At 40.7% G+C, this 21,230-nt stretch overlaps 1 protein-coding gene and 1 pseudogene across 1 annotated transcript; both read right to left on the minus strand.

Moving 5' to 3' along the window:
* Positions 1 to 16,824: 16,824 nt before the first annotated feature.
* Positions 16,825 to 20,516, minus strand: LOC139469187 (integrase/recombinase xerD homolog). The gene is made up of 2 exons (XM_071251320.1): positions 20,417 to 20,516; positions 16,825 to 17,801 (listed from the first exon to the last, which is right to left on the minus strand). The coding sequence occupies exons 1-2, from the start codon at positions 20,514 to 20,516 to the stop codon at positions 16,825 to 16,827; spliced, it is 1,077 nt and encodes a 358-aa protein (XP_071107421.1).
* LOC139468851 (uncharacterized) lies at positions 19,166 to 20,329 on the minus strand (annotated as a pseudogene).
* Positions 20,517 to 21,230: the final 714 nt, after the last annotated feature.

Below are 21,230 nucleotides of genomic sequence, written 5' to 3' on the forward strand. Positions count from 1 at the left end.
TTTGATGCTCCAGTCTACGTTGAAAAGGTTCTGTTAAACACGAACGTGCCTGTTACACTGTGCAGGGTTGGTACCAGAAGGTGGCGCAGTCGTGTTTCTAATTTCCCCTTGTCATGACATATGTCTGTTGGCAACGAATAAGTTAACTAAACTTGAAGCCATCTTCAGGGCATTCTTAAGTTCATCGCAACACAAAAGAGGATAATGAATATCAGCAAGCAGTGGCGTTCGATAAATGTGCCGCGTGCTCCACCATCGGCGCGGTTCTATCTGAGGGCAAACATCGGGCGTTCGTGAGAAACAGGAGAATGTAACCGATTAAGCACTTCTCTACTGAAAAGGTCAAGAAATCTTCAGAATTAACAAATGTCTCAAATGGGGCTTCGTTGTATAATGGACACATGTTAGATTAGCGGACCTTAGAAGAACTGAACTTGAGGATATGAATATCTATATGAGTATTCTATCAAGATTGTCTAAAATTACCGTCTTAAGTCTTTGATGAGAAACTTCTGCTGAAATATAACATAGCTTATTTGCATAAATACATGGATGCATTCCGTTGGCTTCTGGGCGTGATTGTAACTCGGTTAGTCCGAAAACCCCTCCGGATGTTAACTGTTGGAAATTTAATTATTTATTTAAAATAACTTTCTGTGCACCTATGATCCGATAATCCTGTTTTCATGTCATGTAAAGAAGAATTTTATCTTAAGTCTCTGAATAAATAGGTAATTCAGAGAATGAAAGTGTTCACTTGTCTTCAACCTATATATAATGTCAACGCCAGAGACGAATAAGTCGAACTATCAGCCGAAACATCCTTCCATTGTGGATATTGGGCGTAACAGGCAACATAGTGGTGAAAGTTATATTAATGGATCACTAGAAATAGGTGATGACACTCGGTGTTCCCGATACGGGCTAGCATGTCTTCCTCTACCCGTAGCACCCGACACGCACACAAATTTGACACAATTTTTAGTTTTTGTTGCCTGACTCGGCACAGCAGTACCTTTGCCGTACGATAGCCGCCTACAAGGGACCAGCTAGACAATCAAGTGACGTGTGCTTTTACAGAAATGGTGGGTTAAAAGAGTGAGTGAGTTAAAACTTAACGTCGCATGGGCATTATTTCAGCCATATAGCGACGAGACCAAGTTTAATATGTTAACAATTGAGTCATTTAAGCAAAGGAAAATTTAAAATCAATTCATGCATACCAAATTTAAAAACAATTCACGAAACATACTTGAGCACAACAATATCATACAGTTTTAAAACACGGGCCATAGGCCACCAGCAACCAAAGCTGGGCCACCTCGCTGTGGATCATGGGGACTTACAGTACCTCGGCTTCCTGCATGATACCCCATCAGGATTTACGTCATCACTTTAGCCACTGGTGGTTGTGAACAATACTAGCCAATGTCAAAATATTGTCAGCAATGAGTTGGCTTAAAAACACTGGTTGATGATAGTAACATCGATTATGATAGGATTGAGTGTCACACAGGGGGACAATATGTTTACGCTACGTTAACCTCCTGGATAGAGCCTTCAATAATGTCCGTTGATAATAGCATCACACCAAATTTAAGAACAAGCATTTAAGTATTCACATACATATTTAAAATTTCTTATACAGACCGATTTCCTTCAAATAGCTGATAATGAGATGCCCGCTGACACGGGAAAAGAGATCTTTCAGATTTACGTTTGGATAATGTGAATCCCTTGCGACTGCAAAGTCCACACAATCAAGCAATATATGCTTGACGGTGAACCTTTCATCACAAGGGATACGCTTAGGATGTTCGTCCTCATCTGTCTTAAGCAGATATTCGTGTGTAAACCGACTGTGGCCAATACGACATCGTCGTAAAACGACCTCGTCATGTCTTGACTGACAACCCAAGTAGGTATGACCGATTGTTGGTTTCAATTCGTGTAGTTTATTGCTTCCTACTTGGGTGTCCCACCTCTTTTGCATGAGATCCAAGTAAGATTTGATGGTTGGTTTGAAATCACTGTACGGGATCAGAAGTGGAGATAACGGTTTGTCAAGAGCTGTTTTAGCTGCAGCATCGGCTTTTGAGTTACCTGTTATGCCTACATGACTTGGTTACCAGCAAAAGACGATGTCGGGTTAAAGAATGAAATCAAGACTATATAACGCAACTATGCACTTTACCCCTACCCGGATGGTAGCTGTAAAACAACATGCGTGCCCAGTGAAGAAACGGGTTTAGTATAGAGGCGACTATGCTTGTCGAAAGAGGCGACTAACATGATCAGGTGGTCGCGTCTCGCTGACTTGGTTGATGCACGCCACCGTATCCCTATTGCGAAGATCGATGTTCATGATATCAGTCACTGGATTGTCTGGTCCAGACTCGATTATTAACAGACCGAAGTCATATAGCCGGAATATTTCTAAGTGCGGCGTTAAACAACAAACAAACAATCAACATACATACAGGCATTTTTATCTTAAACGTTTTTGATGATGACAATTTAGCTTATATGTTATTGTCTGCAAGTAATTTATTAGGATTATCGCTTGTCAGATAACGAGGGACAGCCGTGATTATCTATATCTGGTCAAGCCTTCAGCAAAGTTAGAATTATTGATAACAGGGGAATGTGGCGGTACATTGGATTCTGAGTAATCAAATGTCTTATTGCAATAAGCTGTCAACCATTTGCGTTTGTGGCTGAATATTTTCTAGCGTCAGTGCTCCGAAATATGCAATCTCTTCTCTGACATGAAGGGCACACAATTCTTGGGGACCCCACCGAGCATTACGTATTAGAACATCCAGGTTGTCAATCGCATATTACAAGCATTTTCAGGAACGCGCTTCTTTAATCAGAGCCTACAGAAGTGTTATTTCAGTACTTGTATATGTACCTTTATGTATGATGGTATTTAACACGTGTGTGTAAATACACATGTAACATGTATGTGTGTAAAAGAACATAAAACACATACTTGTAAGAATGCCATGTCTAAAGCTAATGGCTTATCTTTGAATGCGCTTCAAGCAATTTGGATGGTTATGAAGAGATCAGTCTCGACTGTCTGGTGCTTGCATAGACTCTGGGTCCAGACTCTCTAATTACCGCTAAGGGTTAGGAAGATGTAACTAGGCCTGTGATGGCGAGTAGATGGGCAGTTATCTTCAGGGGTGGAACGTGGTTATCAAACAGGGTCTTAGATGGACATGTATGTAAGTGAATAACTGCGCTGGATGCCCCAAGTCATGTAGACAATCTAGTTGAATGAATGTTGACATTCTTCCTTTATGACAATTCGACCTTCGTCCACACATGGCTATGGAATACATAGATTTCTTATCGAATATGAAATTATTACACTTGACACTGCACTCTGAAAGTGTTGATAATTGTGTTTAAATCCTAAAGGAGCAAATGTTGCACCTGCTTGGAACTTGAGCTTCATGTATATCGATTATCTGATATCGTTCACTAAACTTAAAAAAAACGATTCCCGTCCACTGATTTAACCACATGAACTAGAAATGAAAGAGACCTGTGAAACCGCTGTTATAATATTTAGATCTGAGCATAAAGATTCAGAGTTGCCAAAAATATCCACAATACCATGAAAAGAGAGATAGTGAGTGAGTGAGTGAGTTAACATTTAACGTCACATCGGCAGTATTTCAGCCATATCGTGACGAGAAGTACATTAAGAATACACATATTTATACGAAATAAAAACCTGTCAACGAAGGACAGTAAAATAACTAGATTTATCACAGATTATATCTAAAACTAGTAGTTAGCCATAAATAAGAACATCATACGAAACAATACAAGATAAAAATGAGCTATAGATCGCCAGCCACTGAAGAGTGATCACCATGCTAGGGTCCATGGGGACTTACAGTACTTTTGCTACCTGCATGGACCCCAGCCGGATTTACATCATCCCTTCAGCTGTTGGCGATTATTGACAAATCTAGCCACAATTTAAAGGAACATATATGCTGCGATTAAAAACGTGGCTGAAATAAATAGACTTTGAAAGTCATGGACTTACATATCCTCTCAGGGGACAATAATTTTACACTACTTTAACCCCCTTTGAGGATACAGCCACTAGCAATCTCAGTTATTAATTTTATTCAACCAATTATAAAAAACACTGATTATGTACAGAATATATAATTCAAAATTTATGCAATAATTCAATTTCCTTTAAAAACCCGATGACTAAATGAGAACTAAGATTAAAAAGATCCTTGAGTCCTGAAACTTTGAAATAGTTATCCCTTGTGATGGCAAAATCAATACAGTCAAGCAGGACATGCTTGACTGTGATTCTTTCATCACAAGGGATGCAAAACGGAGGATCTTCACCTTTCAACAAATACTCATGTGTATATCTGCTATGGCCAATACGACATCGTCGCATAATGACCTCTTCAAATCTGGACTGACAGCCCAAGTAGGTATAACCGATAGTTGGTTTAATTTCATTTAATTTATTGATACCTACTTGGACGTCCCACTTCTTCTGCATGAGATCCCTTATGTAAGCTCTAATAACAGGTTTATAATCACTGTATGGTATCAGAAGTGGTGTCACAGATTTGTTGAGAGCTGCTTTTGCAGCAGCATCAGCCATTGTGTTACCAATGATTCCAACATGGCTGGGTAACCAACAGAAAACGATGTCATATTGGCCAGTAGCAAGATCATTAAACAATTCAATAATTTTGATTAAAAGCGGATGTGTACAAGATAGATTGTTAATAGCTTGAAGGCAAGAGAGTGAGTCTGAAAATATAATGAATTGTTTATGTTTTGATTGGTTATTGATATATTCTAATGCTGTGAATATGGCCTTTGCTTCGGCCGTAAATATGGAACAGTTATCTGGTAATCGGTTTAATATAGTCCTGGATCCAATGACAGTGGCGCTGGCAACAGCGTCACCATCCTTGGATCCATCTGTAAATATAGATTTGTAGGTATTGTATGAGGATCGAAGTTGATTATATTCTTGCAGATACATTAGTGGATTTGTTTCAGATTTTTTAAAATTAGTGAGAGAAAGGTCTACTTCAGGCCTCACTAGTTGCCAAGGGGGAGTAGACGAAAGACGGCATGGAGATATTAAATCTAAGTCAATATTTGCATCTGCAATGTGAGACTTGATCCAAATGCCAAGTGGCGGTACAAGTTTTGGTTTGTTGTGAAACAGGTCCTCATTAAGAGGATGGAAGACACAGTTATAAGCTGGATTTGATGGGTTTGTACGTAATTTAGTTATATACTGAAGGGATAATTTTAGTCGGCGTTGTGCAAGTGAAGGCTCATCGGCCTCCACATACAGACTATCTACAGGAGAGGTTCTAAATGCCCCAAGACAGAGCCGCAGTCCTTGATGATGTATGGTATCTAATTTCTCTAAATTACTTTTAGCAGCTCCACCATATACAATTGAACCATAATCTAGTTTAGATCTAATAAGGGATCTATACAGGTGAAGTAAGGTTGCCTGATCCCCACCCCACTTAGTATTTGCAACAACTTTTAGTAGATCAAGAGCCTTCAAGCATTTAGTTTTAAGATATTTAATATGAGGGACAAACGTCAAGTGGCGATCAAAAATAAGACCCAAGAACTTGGTCTCCTCAACAACCTTGATGGGAGCACCGTTTAACAATAGTTCTGGGTCTTTATGCGGTCTATAATTTCGACAAAAATGAATACAATTAGTCTTTGCTTTAGAAAATCTAAAGCCATTTTCAAGCGACCACTTTTGGATTTTATTTAGGCAAAGCTGCAGTTGCCTTTCTATTGTACGCATGTTTTTGCCACGATAAGCTATGTTGAAGTCATCTACAAAGAGTGACCCATCAATTGAGTCATTCAATACCTTGGAGAGACTGTTAATTTTAATGCTGAATAAAGTGACAGACAAGATACTGCCTTGTGGGACACCCTGATCCTGATTGTAATGATCAGACAGGGTTGAACCCACACGGACTTGAAATTGTCTGTCGGTTAAAAAACTGGATATAAACTGAGGTAAACGACCTCGCAAACCAAAATCATGAAGATCTTTTAAAATGCCATGCTTCCAAGTTGTATCATAAGCTTTTTCTAAATCGAAAAAGATAGATACAGCATGTTGTTTATTTACAATGGAATTTTTTATGAATGATTCTAAACGCACAAGATGATCAATGGTACTTCTATTTTTCCGGAAACCACATTGTATATCTGTAATGAGATGATTGGTTTCCAAATACCAAACTAATCGATTGTTCACCATACGCTCCATAGTTTTGCAAACGCAGCTCGTGAGAGATATGGGACGGTAATTTGATGGATCTGTAAGATCCCGTCCAGGTTTTGGTATAGGGACTACAATTGCATCATGCCATGAAGGAGGAAAAATCCCTGATGTCCAAATATCATCAAATATAGTTAAAAGTGTCTGGAGACATGAATCAGGCAAGTGTTTTAACAGCTGATAATGAATATTATCACTTCCAGTTGCAGTATCATGAGCTTGCCCAAGGGCGGTATTGAGCTCATGTAGTGAAAATACTTCATTGTAATCTTCACCATTATCAGAGTGAAAATGAACCTTTTTCTTTTCCTGTTGTTGCTTAAATTTCTGAAATTTGGGATCGTAGTTGGATGATGAAGAGTGCTTGGCTAAAGTTTCACCTAATTTATTTGCTATGTCGGATTTATCCGTTAATATATTATTTCCATCTTTGATATGTTTAATGCTGGATTTAGAACCCTTGCCTTTAATTCTTTGAATCATATTCCACACCTTAGATATAGGTGTGCGTGAATTGATTCTAGAGACATAATTTCTCCAAGACTGACGTTTAGTCTGTTTAAATGTACGTCTAGCCTTTGCACTATTTATTTTTAAATTATTTAGATTATGGACCGTTGGGTGTCGGCGGAAAAACTTTTCTGCCTTTTTCCTACGCTTTCTGGCCTGTTTGCAATCATCGCTAAACCATGGTTTGCGAATGTGCGTGTTCACAGAGGATTTAGGAATGGTTTCATCAGCTATGTATTTCAACTGTTCAGAGAACATCTGAATAGGGTCTGGAATGTTTTGAAAAATTTCAGGTTTCAGTGTTTCAAAACAACGGGTATGAAATAAGGGCCAATTTGCTCTATTAAAATTCCACCTTGTTGAAGGTGGCTCATCAGTTGGAAGAATAGTTTTTAGGAATGTGGGAAAATGGTCACTTCCACACAGGTCATCATGAACTGACCAATCAAATTCATTCAGTAAATTGGCATCTGTAAGTGACAGATCCAATGCTGAATAAGTTCCTGTTGCAGGATGTAAGTACGTGTTTGAACCATCATTAAATATACATAAATTATTGTTTGTTATAAAATCTTCAAGGACCGTGCCCTTAGCGTTGGTATCAACACTTCCCCACAGAGGGTTATGTCCATTTAGGTCACCCATGATGACACAGGGTTGAGGGAGTTGGTCAAATAAAGACTGAAGATCAGCCAGCTGAAGCGGAGAAGATGGTGGAATATACAAAGAGCAAAGTGTGAAGGCGATGTGAAATGTTAGCCGGACTGCAACAGCTTGAAGATTGGTGGTAAGAGGAATTTCTCTATGGATTATGTCCTGTCTCACCAAGATTGAAGAACCACCAGTGGCTTTTACCCCTGGAGGTGAGAAGAGAAAAGAGAGATAACTTCAACTTTCCAACAGTCAACTTACCCTTCATGCCGAGCAATATTCCAGCAGATCCAGCCCTTGGTGTCTTACCTTAAAGCAATCGCATAAAAAGCTGTACCACCTGGAAAACGTGTTGCCGCAACTGCTAAACATACCAAACAAAAAATTACTTATTTCGAACACGTTTTGATTAAGACCACATTTAGATTTACAACGTGTAAATATTAACATGTTCAGACTTTCAACACAACTCAAGAACACTAAACGAATTTAAAAGATGGTACAATTAGCGTTTAGATTTGTACCAAATACATTAACGACATCAGTTGAAAAAAAGACACAGAATGAAAGAACAGAATAGAAGGAAACGCTTATCAGTGACGCCATTGGACAGCCAAATTCTTCTACACTATACACCACTATTCCACTTGAGAAACCTACAATGGGAAAAAAAAGGTCATCGATCCATGGGGCGTTTGTCCAACGCGCGGTGACCTTAGATATACTTAGAATTCTATCGAGTCAAATGATCAAGACACTTTGTTAAAAATGACAGCAAATTTGATCTGAAGTTTACTGAGAATAAAAGCGAGAAACCACTTCTATGAACATAAATATAAAATGTCAACGCCAGAGATTAATCAGTCTCGATTATCTGCCGAAACAGATTCCACTGGGCGTATAAGGCAAAACATTGGTAAAAATTATAGTAATTGATCATTGAGTAATGACACATAAGTGTCTTTGCTTAAAGTACAGTCCGTTGAACACTCCCTACGTGTACACCTAATTCTAAATAATTATGCTTCAATTGTGTTGGTAATGACTTTGACGCGGTGTTGTAGCATTTGAACGTTTTTTTTCTATTTTAAGGGTTGACACTTTAAAATGCTTGCCTTCCGAAGCACATTTCTTTTAAATTGCACGTTTTGTTTCATGTTTATAACATATTTAATTTTATTTAAGCAAGCTTTTCATATATCATGACTTTAACAACCTCTAATTGTTTTGCGCTACAATCTTGTAATGACCTCAAGAAGGAGATTTTACAGACAAATCTTAATAAAATGTAATTACTAGTATATTTATAGTAATGTTCATAATCCGTAAAAGTAAGATTTTATATGCAAACGTTTAGACTGTTAATAATCATTTACCCTTAAAGAGAAACGTGATGCAATCTAATGCGTTCATGTTTCTATTGACGTTTGGTAACATGAGGACCGAAAAATACCACGGACAGAATAATTATTCTTTGAGGCACCTACACACAATCATATTCGTTTACAAAACAATAAAAACATTTTTAAGTATCAGTTACGAATTATTGCGGAGCCATCTCGTCATCTAATCGCGATATTTAAAAATGGAACCTTTACATCTGAATTTGTTCAAGCAGTGTCAGTTACACATTATTCTGGTGCCATCGCATCACCTAATCACGATATTTCAAAGTAACTTTAACATCTGTGGATTCCGGGTTAGACTTGATCTCCAGCAACCTGTTGATCGTTTTTGGCGACTCGATGGATGTTCAGATTCTGTGACTTGGTTGACAGGGTATCATTAACCTGGATTAGACAAGAAAGCGTCGTTAAACGCCGGACGCACGCACATATACACACAACCAATGTCTCACTGCAGACGTAAGTAATCGGGATATACCAACATTCAAATGTGAGTTCTTTATCATACCACCGAGATCACATAAAATTCATTAAAATAAAACCGTATTACAAATCCAAGTATATTGTCCAAGTTAGAAAATACACATACATTATAAGTTGTACTTGTTATTTGCAAGATGGTTAATCACTCATGGCTACCTGAAATACATGTATAACGTTTGTCATCTCAGACAATTTTGCAAGAATACTTTTTACGTAATCAACGGACTTCCATGCCATGATATGCCAATATATGCCAACAATGTGCCATGATATCTGAACAGACGTCAGATATGTAGCTAGGTTAATCTTCTCCACTGAACTGTTTATCTCATCAAGAGTCTGATGTTGATATCGTCACACCCACGAACGGTTTTCGAACGTAGTCAGAATGTATATATTTTATCTATTAAGTTTGGTCTTCTGACAGAACCAAAAATCTCTCTCTAAAGACAGCATAATAACGTCATACTAGCATCATTTATTGAGGTCTTGACGGCAGCATTATATTGTCTATTGAACATATTGCTATGGCAATTGACAACACAAAAGTGTTTTTTTAATATACTTTAAAAATGTCTTTAGATCCTTAATTTGGTTTTCCCATCATTGGGTCAAGGAATCCTAATTTCTAAAAGTGTTTCGAACCAATGCGTGTTCAGAATCTATGGATTCTTAACTGGCATGTGGACATGTTTTCCTGGCATAGTCATTTTGCGAAAATGTAGAAAGCAAATAAAATTAATTCAAAAGGACTGCATCAACCTCAAGGGCTTCCAAGTGAAAACTAAGTACATCTCTAACTTCCATCACTTTTGCAGCATGCTGCTGTATTCATCAACGCAAAATGAGGGGCGGTGGGGTAGGCATGTGGTTGAAGCGTTCGCTAGTCACGCTGATTCCCCAAATGGGCACAATGTGTGAAGCCTATTTCTGTTGTCCCCTGCCGCGATATTGCTGGAATATTGCTAAATGCAAGTGATGTTGCATCACTTGCTTGATATAGGTGTTGAAACCTACACCAAAACGTCGGTTCTAATTGTAATAAGGACGTCGTTCATCCCATATATCTTATCCTTACTTACTACACCAACTTCTTAATGCCTCTCAAAGAAGTTATCTTTAAGTTCGAAGTTTAGATACCACGTGTTTGTGTTCAATGGAAAGTGATTCAATTCAGAATAATATATGCGTGAAATTGATCTTCATAATTGATATAAAATATCAGAACGTTAACGCTAGTCTTAAGAGTTTCATAGCCAGAAATGAAAATTTTATGTATCGATTCTCTTTCATATGCATTACTTTTTAAGTCTTTCCACTACTGTTTTTACAAAATATTATGGTGGCTTCTAGAGAGAAAAGTCATTCGATATAAATTCCCACGGGACTTTCGTACATGGAGTTCTGCGGTAGTATTGCGTCACTTTTTGGACAGTTATGCAGGACATCTTCGGGTGTACTCAACACTGTGGCGGTACTGAGGAATGTATGGTAGTTACGTGTATGCGTGACAATTCCATGAGTGCTGCAGGATTGTTGCTGTAGTTCTGCAGGACAATTCCATGAATGCTGCAGGACTGTTGCTGTTGTTCTGCAGGACGATTAGAGGAGTGCTGCAGGACTGTTGCTGTAGTTCTGCAGGACAATTCCATGAATGCTGCAGGACTGTTGCTGTTGTTCTGCAGGACAATTAGAGGAGTGCTGCAGGACTGTTGCTGTAGGTCTGCAGGACAATTAAAGGAGTGACAATTCCAGGTAGGACTCTCACTGTTAAGGTAGTACTGCTAGGCGGGAGTATTGCATAACTATTGTTGTAGGTCAGCAGGACAACTCCATGAAGATTGCATTAATGTTGTCCTCGTTGTGCAGGAGAGATGTGTGACAATTTAAAAAGTAACTTATTTTAACCAGTAATCTCTGCAACTACACATACCAAGACGACAACCTCACAACCCGTGCAGGATGGTTTCTTCCGATTTTGTATCAGTGCTGTCTTTTAAGTTATCAGTTAATGTATAGGGTGTGAGCAATCGTGGTTGTGTTACGTTGCTCATAGGATCTGATTGTACAATTCAACGTTTAGTGACTGAGTCATGAGCACTTCATCTCAAAAGGTAACACAAGCAGGTCTGCCTGGAATGTTAATATTATTCCTAGGACGTTCGATTAAGGATGTCTGGCATTCTCCAAGGCGCCTAACCAACACGAAACGTCAAGTACACCATACCGAAGCTTATTCAACACTATGTCAGTGGTGTGTGTTTACATGTAATCGATAATACGGCTTGGTCAGTCCAGGATAGACCATTCCTATATAATAAAAAGAAACAAAAGTAACAAAATGAAAATATTTTTCACTACAATGATTCTTTCACTGGTCTGTTCGCATTCAATTCGTTATGTAGTTTGATTCAAGGTTTTCGATTCATATCTCAATGAACCGAAGAAAATACACATTCCATCCTTAAAATTAAATTTGACAACAAAGCATGTTTAATTTACAATAGTTTAACCTAAACGGTTGTACTTATCAACGCAGACAAAAATGACGAGATTGATTAACATTCCATGTGTAGGAATACATACTGTGGCGTGATATGAATCAGGTTTACAACAAGTTTAATTGGAAACAATATATGTGACCAACCAAGAGAAAAGTGACGTTATGGGTGCTAGGATACAACAATTGCTGTGAAGTCATATGTGTGCTGACTGTACAAAATATCTTATTTTTCTCTCGTTAGTTCGTTATGTAATAAAAACATTATTTCAAAACCTTTGAGCATACATATTTACCTTCCATTCATTAGACATTATGCCTAAAAACTGTAATTATTGCATGAACATTTCTAAAAAGAAGTCCAAAATGTTTGATGGCATGTATCTCTGTAATAAATATGAATTGAATTGTATTTTTATGTGTCGAAGATCCTCTAGTTTTACAATAAAATGAAAAGTCAAAATGTAAATTTTCACCTATATTGCCCCTAAAAGATCTCATTATGGTTCACACATATAATTCATAAGAGGGTAAGTTCACACACATATGATGCCAGCGTTCTCTCGTTTGATGACAAACAAGACCAAGCTGACTAAAATGCTTCTTGAAAAGGAAACATTAATATAAATTCATTAGTTTCATGATATCTTAATCGCACGGTGTGGTATTCTGTTTCAGGGCGACTTGGAACATTAAAGGTCTATTTGCGCCCATCACATCAAATGCAATAGAAATGGGATGATTAACCAAGCTTATTCGTGATATAGTTTTTATTCAAATTTAACCATAAAATATGTTTAGGCCCAAAAGAGTAAAATGAGCTTTCTTTCTCAAGTACTGCATTTCTTTTATTTAATCTGATAAGATTATGGCCTGGGCATTTAATTAAATAATGTTTCACTGTCTCGGGAGTATTTTCATAACAGTTCCCAAGACTTCGCGTTTTTTCGTCAACGAAATGTACAATATAATTTTACAGGACAAACTGTGTTCATATGTCGGTCAGCATAACTAGCATAACCAGCAAATATATATAGCTGCCTCGCGATCAAATCCATTAACCCACCTTCGGGTTTTGCTGGTCATTAAGCCTGAACACACTGTCCCAGCAGTTCGAACAAGGCCGAATCCTTTGAGGCATCAGAAAAATGTGTATGAAGTTGGCCTAATTTTCATTTATGAAATCCTGAGATACAGATTTAATAAAATTTGAACTCATTCTTTTGTTATTGGTTGAATAATAACAAAGGCCTGGTTTCAGAAGCAACCAAGGATTGCTTTTAGATTTCAGTTTGAGATAATATGTGTGAGACATTAGGTAATGGCGAAGGCCTCGGGGCATTTCTCAGCATTTAACCTGGATAGCTGAAACTTGGGTAATTGCAAAGCCTTTGACTGAATGCGGTCAAGTTTTGAAAGATGTCATTTTCAGGCAGACATCAATACCTGGCAGCCATAGTCAAACCTTGGAATTATTAATGCTTTATAAAACAATAACATAGAGGATTGATCTATATCCCACTTCCTTTTGGCTATGGATTTCAACAGATGAGATATGTTAGAACCCCCTGTTAGTCTCGCCAACTCGCATGCAATTTTTAATTTGTGGTCACCAATGGCTAGTTCTATTTTTGAAGGAATTTTACGTCTCGTTATCGTCATTGCAAAAGATTTCAGCTATATGAGGGCGGTATGTAAATAATCCAGTCTGGACCAGACAATCCAGTGATATACATTAAGAGCATCGATCCACGCAATTGGGGTCGATGACATGCATCAACCAAGACAGCGAGCCTGACCACTCGATCCGGTTAGTCGCCTCTTACTACAAGTATAGTCGTTTTTTACGGCAAGCATTTGTTGCTGAAGACCTATTCTATCCCGGATCTTCACGGGTATCACACTTAGTGACCTCACTTAAACGTTAGACTATTCAATCACAAATGACATCCTTCAAAACGAGCTTCGATCATTGTCTTAAGGGAGTAAGTGAGAGACTGGATTTATTACAGGATGAAAACGACAGGTTGAAAAAACACATGTCAGAGATGGAAATAAAAACTGATAATCTAGAGGCTTAGTTCCGGTGCTGCAACATGATTTTTCATGGGCTGTCAGAAGAAAGCGTGAGAAATTGAGGGAAACAGAGAACACGGTAAGGGATTTTATGACTTCGTCACTGAACACTAGCTCCGCGAAAACAGTTCGGATTGAATGTGCCGAAAGGTAACATATGGTTATTGATGGTACGGTGTTTTATATACGACAACGAAATCTCTGATATTCACTGTGTTGGAAGACGTCGCAACTGGGCCACCTCTGAGAGACTAGCAAATCACCAGCTGACCCAAGTCAGTCATCAGTACAGTGATATGAAAATGGTCCCAGATACTAAATCTAGCGCTGATGATTACATTGTCACAGACAATAATTATGGACAAACGGACATGTATATGTACCCAAACGCGAATTCTAACACACTGTGATAGATTTGACAACCAGATCTCTGCACAATAGATTCTGGAACAGCACATAAATGTGGTGGTGTGTTTATCAATATAGATACCAACCTTTATTCTACAGATTGTAGTGCAACTAAACAGAACTTAAATCGAATCCCAGATGCAACCACGTTTATTAGCCATGAAGATAGCACTCAATACTTTCATCAGGCAAAACTTAGTGTAAACACTGTCTCAATATCAGACATGAATTTAACTGATATTATGAGTGACAACAGTGCATTAGTTATACAAGATAGCAAAATCTATTTAACAACTATGATATCTTTAATTGCCATCCAAAACGTTATAATCCCGTGGAAGTTTTCAGGAGGAATATCAGTATTATTCAACATAATATATCCCCTTTTCTTGAGAGAGTTTACGGCCAGTCCGATTATGCTCTATTTTTCAGGTTGAAGAATGAGTTGTCTCCCGTACATAGTTTCCTTATGTTTGTTTACATCAACCTTAAGGGTTCACCAGTATATGCAAACAGGGAACAGAGTGGAATTGACATGCTTGATGGGTAACTTATGAACATTCTTCATGATTATGGCGATTCATGCGAATGTGGCTGTTTGTTGTTTAACGCCGCACTCAGCAATATTCAAGCTATGATGATGGCGGTCTGTAAATAATCGAGTCTGGACCAGACAATCCAGTCATTGACCAGTGATTGACATCATGAGCATCACGAGCATCGATCATCAGCATCTATCCTCGCAATTGGGATACGATGACATGCATCAACCAAGCCATCGAGCCTGACCACCCGATCCCGTTAGTCGCCTCTTACGACAAGCAAAGTCGCCTTTTACGGCAAGCATGGGTTGCTGAAAACCTATTCTACCAATTTATTTTATGTGGAGATTTCAATCCCAGGACTGGAAATCAGGTTGATTTAACAGTAAATGATGATGTTCAGATTTCAATGCCAGGACTAGAAATCAGATTGATTATACTATCAAGCAAATAACTTCTCTCGTCCTCGAAATCTTTAGACAAAGGCATAAACACCTATGTCTTAAATAAACTACATGTAGATATGTGTAAGATATTTGACAACCATATAGTTAATAGAAATTTAAATCAGATATCATAGTCAATATGAATTATGTATCACATTCTGGACGCAGCTAGCGTTGTTGACTATTTTTTCATTTCTTCTGATATTTTACATATATAATAGATATGTCGGTTCTTCAGCAAACTGAGCAATGCTAGTAAGGATTTTTACAGCAATGCTAGTAAGGATATGTTTAATGACTTTTCTATGTTATTACGACATAACGTTGATACTGCTGTATGACAAAATAATGATGTTTTATATAAGGACATGGCTCCATTATGACAGGCTCCGCTATCATGCATTATGGCGGAACTTCAAATTAAGACAAGAGATATTATTGGATGAAATGGTCGCGGATGTGGAGGTACTGGTGGACTGCAGAAATGAGCTTAACCCCTGTTAAGCAACCCCAACTACAGCAACCGCTGCCCTGCAACAACCGTTGCCAAGCAACCCATGTTGCTTACCGATGCAGCATCCGCTGCCCCGCAACTACCGTTGCCAAGCAACCCATGTTGCTATGCAGCTATCTCTGCCAGGCAAGTACCATTGCCAAACCAAGCTGACCATCCGCTCTAAAGCGGACACTAAGCCATCTGCTGTAAAGCAGAATGGATAAATTGGTTCCTGCCGTAAAGCGGCAACCCTATCCTAAATAATTTATAATTTGGGATGTATCCCATGACGCCAAATGTAACTTGTAATGCAGTCCACCAGCACCCCGCCACAAGCACCAAGGTGCTTCCCCACAACCACGACCATTCGCGTTCATGTACACCCACCGTGTTATCCTATACTGAAAATGTTTCCTACAAGCATACTGCGGAAAGGGAGCTGCCAATGTTTTGTGTGAATAAATCAAGTCCGGCCGGTGACAAATGAACCCCGTCACGCAGGTACAGTTGCTGCCCCTGCCGGTTGAATACTGTGTGGGGAACCCGTATCCCCCCAAGCTCATGGGCCCTGTTCCCCACTCGTCTGTTCAGCTTCTGCCTGGCCCCGTCCAGGTCCCGGGCACGGCTGGCTACATGCCAGTACCTCCGTGGCAGCATGTCTGACCACAGAATGACAGCACCAGGTAAGAGGAGGTGTACCCTCAGGAGTGCCAGCTTGATCTCATGATATAGCTGACACGTGATTACCTAACCCAGGTCGTTCGAACCAAGGTGAATCACCACCGCCTTTGGTGGTGTCTGCATTGCTTTGACCTGGGCATCTATAAGCTTGGTCAGCTCCTCCCACCTCATGCCGCCCCTTGCCAAACAGAGACATCCCCCTGGAATACCGAAGTCACTGTCCTGGACCCAACCAACCATACTGAAAACATGAATCAATAGGGAGAAAACTGTTCTTGCATGGTTGGCGATTTAAATGTTTGCAGGTATGCGTATATAGCTTTTATAACATTCTGACCCCCACCTACCAAAGTGCTGTATCAAATCTGAACTCGCTCCGTTACCGGCTGCTGTCGTTGCTGCGCCAATCCTGAAGGAATGCGAGGAGTATGTTGCTGTGCAGATGCCGCTATGCGCCAGTGCTCTTTTTAGCACGGCCTGAAATTGATACCTGGTCAGGGGAGATTTATCAAAGTGTACGAAAGCTTGAGTCTGACCCTGTGATCGAACTGTTAGGTATGCTTTAACTGCAGCCACTGGACACAGATGGTGGCCAGGTATGGCGGAAATGGAAACAACTATGCCATGTGACTGCCTGTCCGTTTTTAAAAGCCTTAGAGCGACCGTTACTGTCTTAGTCGTGTCTTGGACTGCTAGATCTAAGAAAGCGCACCCTGGCTGAGAAAGTTTTGTTTGCACGAGTTCACTCACCCGAAAGAAACCAAAGAAGGCCAAGCAATATACTGCTTTGAACAATCTTACTTCATAGGTAGAAGAGCAGACAAATTGCAGGTTGTTTACAATTACTTTGAGCAGGTCTATTGTTATTGATTTTCTGTGATCCTGCCTCACCTGACACTTTTGCATCCCGGTAATCATTTTAGGAATAAGAAAGTGGCCGGTGCGGTCTTCCATGCTGTGTAGCCTATGGTACGTTGAGATACCAGCCATATACGTCCTTACCGTACTCGGTGCATGTCCTGACACTGACAGGTGAGCAATGAAATGTACCAGATGAGTGATTGGAACCGGCCAGACGTCTCCCAGGTTTTGTGACGCCCTGAATGCTTGCAACGCTTGGGTTCCTGCCTGGTAAGTTGCCCACGTGTTTGCCGCCAATGATCGCTGAAGGAGCCTCTCTGCCTCGATTGTTAGCCCTGCCAAATATTGTCTGGAAGTGGTGTGGGATGCAGGTTGGCTGATGGAGCTGCATTGCGGAATCATTCCCACTGAAATCTGGACAGTGCATCTGCGATAATATTGTCGTGTGTTGTTATATAGCTGGCCTTGAACAAAATGTTGTGTTTGAGGCACTGCAGCACTAGCTGCCTAATCAGTGACATGACTTTGAAGACTGTTTATTTATTATTGACACTAAAGCTTGGTTATCACAAAAGAAAAGTACTTTCTTGTTAGCAAAGGCTGTCCCCCACAGACAAACTGACAGCACAATCGGAAACAACTCCAGCAGTGTCATGTCACGAGTCGAGCCGTCCTCCACCCACTCACGGGGCCAGAGCCCGTTTGCCCAGTTCCCGTTATAGTATGCGCCGAACCCCACAGTGCTGGCTGCGTCAGTAAACAGCTGCAGACATGTATTGTCAGCCCACTTTTGATTCTGAAAAACCGACACACCGTTAAATTCCCCCAAGAACCCAAGCCAAACCTCTAGGTCCTCCCGAACTCCCCGCGTGATGCGAACAAGGTGTGCTTGATGACTTACTTTTGTATAGGCATCAATCAGTCTGCGTCAAAACGGTCTACCCATGGGTATTGCCCGGCACATGATATTTAGCTTACCCACCAGAGACTGCAAAGCTTTACGGGTCACTTTGTGCTTACCTGAGGCCAGCATATCGTGTATGATTGCGTTGATATTTACAAACTGTTCCTGTGGTATTCTAACCTGCATCCTGACTGTGTCGATTTCAAGACCTAGGAATGTTAAGCAGGATGCAGGACCTACTGTCTTCTCATGTGCTACGGGTACGCCCAGCTCATGGAAAGTACTGAGACATGTATCAAGGTTGTCACCACAGTCTTTCGTTCCTCCAGTTGCTGGACACACCATTGCAAAAAGGTGCTGAATTTTTCAAACACTGAGCATGATATGGATCAGCCAAACGGCAAGCATTTATCAAAGTAGTATTTACCTTGAAAGCACAAGCCTAGCAACTCAAAGTCCTGAGGGTGTACTGGCATAATCCTGAAAGCCGATTTCACATCAAATTTTGCAAGTAGAGCATTTGGACCAAGTTGCTGTACCATACTGACAGCCTCGTCGAACCGTGCATATGACACGGAGCATGCTTCGCAGTCTATGTTGTCGTTGATTGATCTGCCTTGAGGATAAGAAAGGTGGTGTATTAAACGAAAATCGTCTGTCCCCAGCAAGGACTGACTCTTACCCGTTTGCTTTTTGGGTACGAGACCGATGAGTGAAACTTGTAGGTTCAGCAGGGGCGGCGTTTCGAAAGGACCTGCCACCCTACCTAATTTTACTTCCTTTTCCAATTTGGCAGCTACTATCTCTTGTAAAATGGGATCCCTGGCTGAGCGTAGATTGTCAGACCAACGACTTAGGCGTGCCCCACTATATTCGAGTTGAAAACCTGATTCCAAACCTTGTAATAAATAAATGGAATGGGCATGGTTAGAATGCTTGTACAGTTGCAAATTTTTAAATGTGGCTTTAATCTAGTGAGTATGAGCGGAGTTGGGGCCAGTGCCTTTAGCATGGGTTGTCTGTGTGTAGTTAAGTTGTTTGGAGGGTCTACGACCCCCCTTTGCGCGAAGACAAGAATAGGCGGGATGTTTTTCGCCACAATTGGAGCATTTATGAATAAACTTGCATTCTGGCCTGGCTCACCTTGACCTGTTGTAGTCCCAGCATGCGTTGACTGTTAAGTCACGGCCCCTGCTGAAAGGCACTGTAAAGCGTTCAGTCTTATTTTCTTGAACACGGGACATAGTCGGTGTCATGTGCTTCAACCACAATTCATCGTCTATCTTGACACTCCCGTATTGGGTCTCGTGCCATACGGTGTCGGAATTGCTGGTCGTAGTTTGACCAGCCCAAAACCCCGGAGCGGAGTGCGGCATTACGGATTGTTTCCATGTATGCCAACATGCCCTGTATGGTGGACTGACAAAAATGTTTCACCACATAAATGCTCATATATATGTGGAAAGCTGACGTCCATTGACCTATGCTTAGTGCCCTGGCGTTAGCCGGCTTGGCCGGCGAGAATCGCAGATTACCCGACGAATGCATCTGCATCTTAAATGCATCGTCATCATCATGCGACTGTGCGCCTGGCAACAATGTAGTCAACTCCACAAACTCCCCTCTCCATACTCTCTCCCGTACAACTTGACGGACGTGAGCGCTGATAGCATCCGCCTGGAAGGTCAGGGAATCCCCTGTTCCCTGATTGGTTGACCCCGCTCCTGACTCTGCACTTCGTGTGACGTCACGGGAAACTACCGGCTCGCCCGAGTGTGCACTGCTAAATGACAACACATCGGGATTTCTTGACACCACCGACACCGTTACCCCCAGATCATTTGTACTTACCCCTTGCATGCCAGTAAAGCTCTGAGAAGTATCTTGGGCCATCCGTTTGCCTAGCATATCCAGTATGCTGTTGAGTTGGCTCGATATAGCTAGCATCGACGGAACGGGCGACACTACTTGTTGGGGCTCTTCGATGTCTCCGTGATCGACTCGGGAGAACGTTTGAATTGTCCGAATCATCTGCTTCAACTAGCAAGTTAGTAGCTATTTGTACACTTGGCAAGGGGGATCCGTGCAATGGAGATCTAGCTGATCTCCGTGACTTACCAGTAGCCGATGTCGCTTGCCGGGCACTTGGTTCCCTCCTGGCTATTTTCCCGCTCCTTACGAGACGGTGATTTAAGGCGGTCCGTCTTTTTGGTGGCATTCTTAATGGTAACGAACTATAGATGAATGCGCGAATATATCTATGTGTTGTACGGCTGAAAGCTGGAGAGCAAGTGCTGCGTGAGCTGATGTCACGCTACAACAGGTCATAGAAAATACAAACAAACGCTCCTGTACCGGACGTGCCAAGAGCGGATCTAGGCCAGAGACGATGGCACCATGCAAAACGGCACGTAGCCGCCCGGAATGAAGGTATTTCGCTGTAATAATATTAGCAACTGTGCCAAGCCTAACATAAAGGCATTTAGTTCTAATCACTAAATGCTATTATTTCACTGTGGTAAAAAGGCAGAAGCATATGTTACAGTAGCTACAAAACACGATAAGCAACAACCACCCCTGGTTTGATATAGGTGAGGTGAAATGGGGATTAGCGTCCCGTCCAAGATTATTGCACTTATATAGCGACGTGCATGTACGTGTGTGTGTTTGTGTGGCTGCTTGTACTAGTCCGGACTGATGCCGATTTATAGTGCTAGCTCACTGAGATACCATGCCGCAGTTTAACATGAATACCCCACTCAGACAGTATACTGACTCCAAGCCGACCAGTCCTTGTTTTAGCCCCTTAATGCCGAGCGCCAGACAGGGTAAGAATAAGTACCATCTTTTAACGTCTTTTGGTATGACGCGGCCGTGATCGAACCCCCGACCTGGTTTGATATAGACTGTACTAATCTAAAATCCAGAAAAC

Source organism: Haliotis cracherodii, unplaced genomic scaffold, assembly GCF_022045235.1.
Source record: "Haliotis cracherodii isolate W230 unplaced genomic scaffold, xgHalCrac1.p SCAF_2, whole genome shotgun sequence".
Classification (NCBI taxonomy): Eukaryota; Metazoa; Mollusca; class Gastropoda; order Lepetellida; family Haliotidae; genus Haliotis; species Haliotis cracherodii.

What these genes read in the sequence shown, in the direction of transcription:
- LOC139469187 (XM_071251320.1), bottom strand. Translation starts at nt 20,516, where the DNA reads ATGCCACCAAAAAGACGGACCGCCTTAAATCACCGTCTCGTAAGGAGC. An exon ending in GCAAGCGACATCGGCTACTG is followed by an intron (nt 17,802 to 20,416) that starts GTAAGTCACGGA and finishes TCCAGATTTCAG; the next exon opens with TGGGAATGATTCCGCAATGC.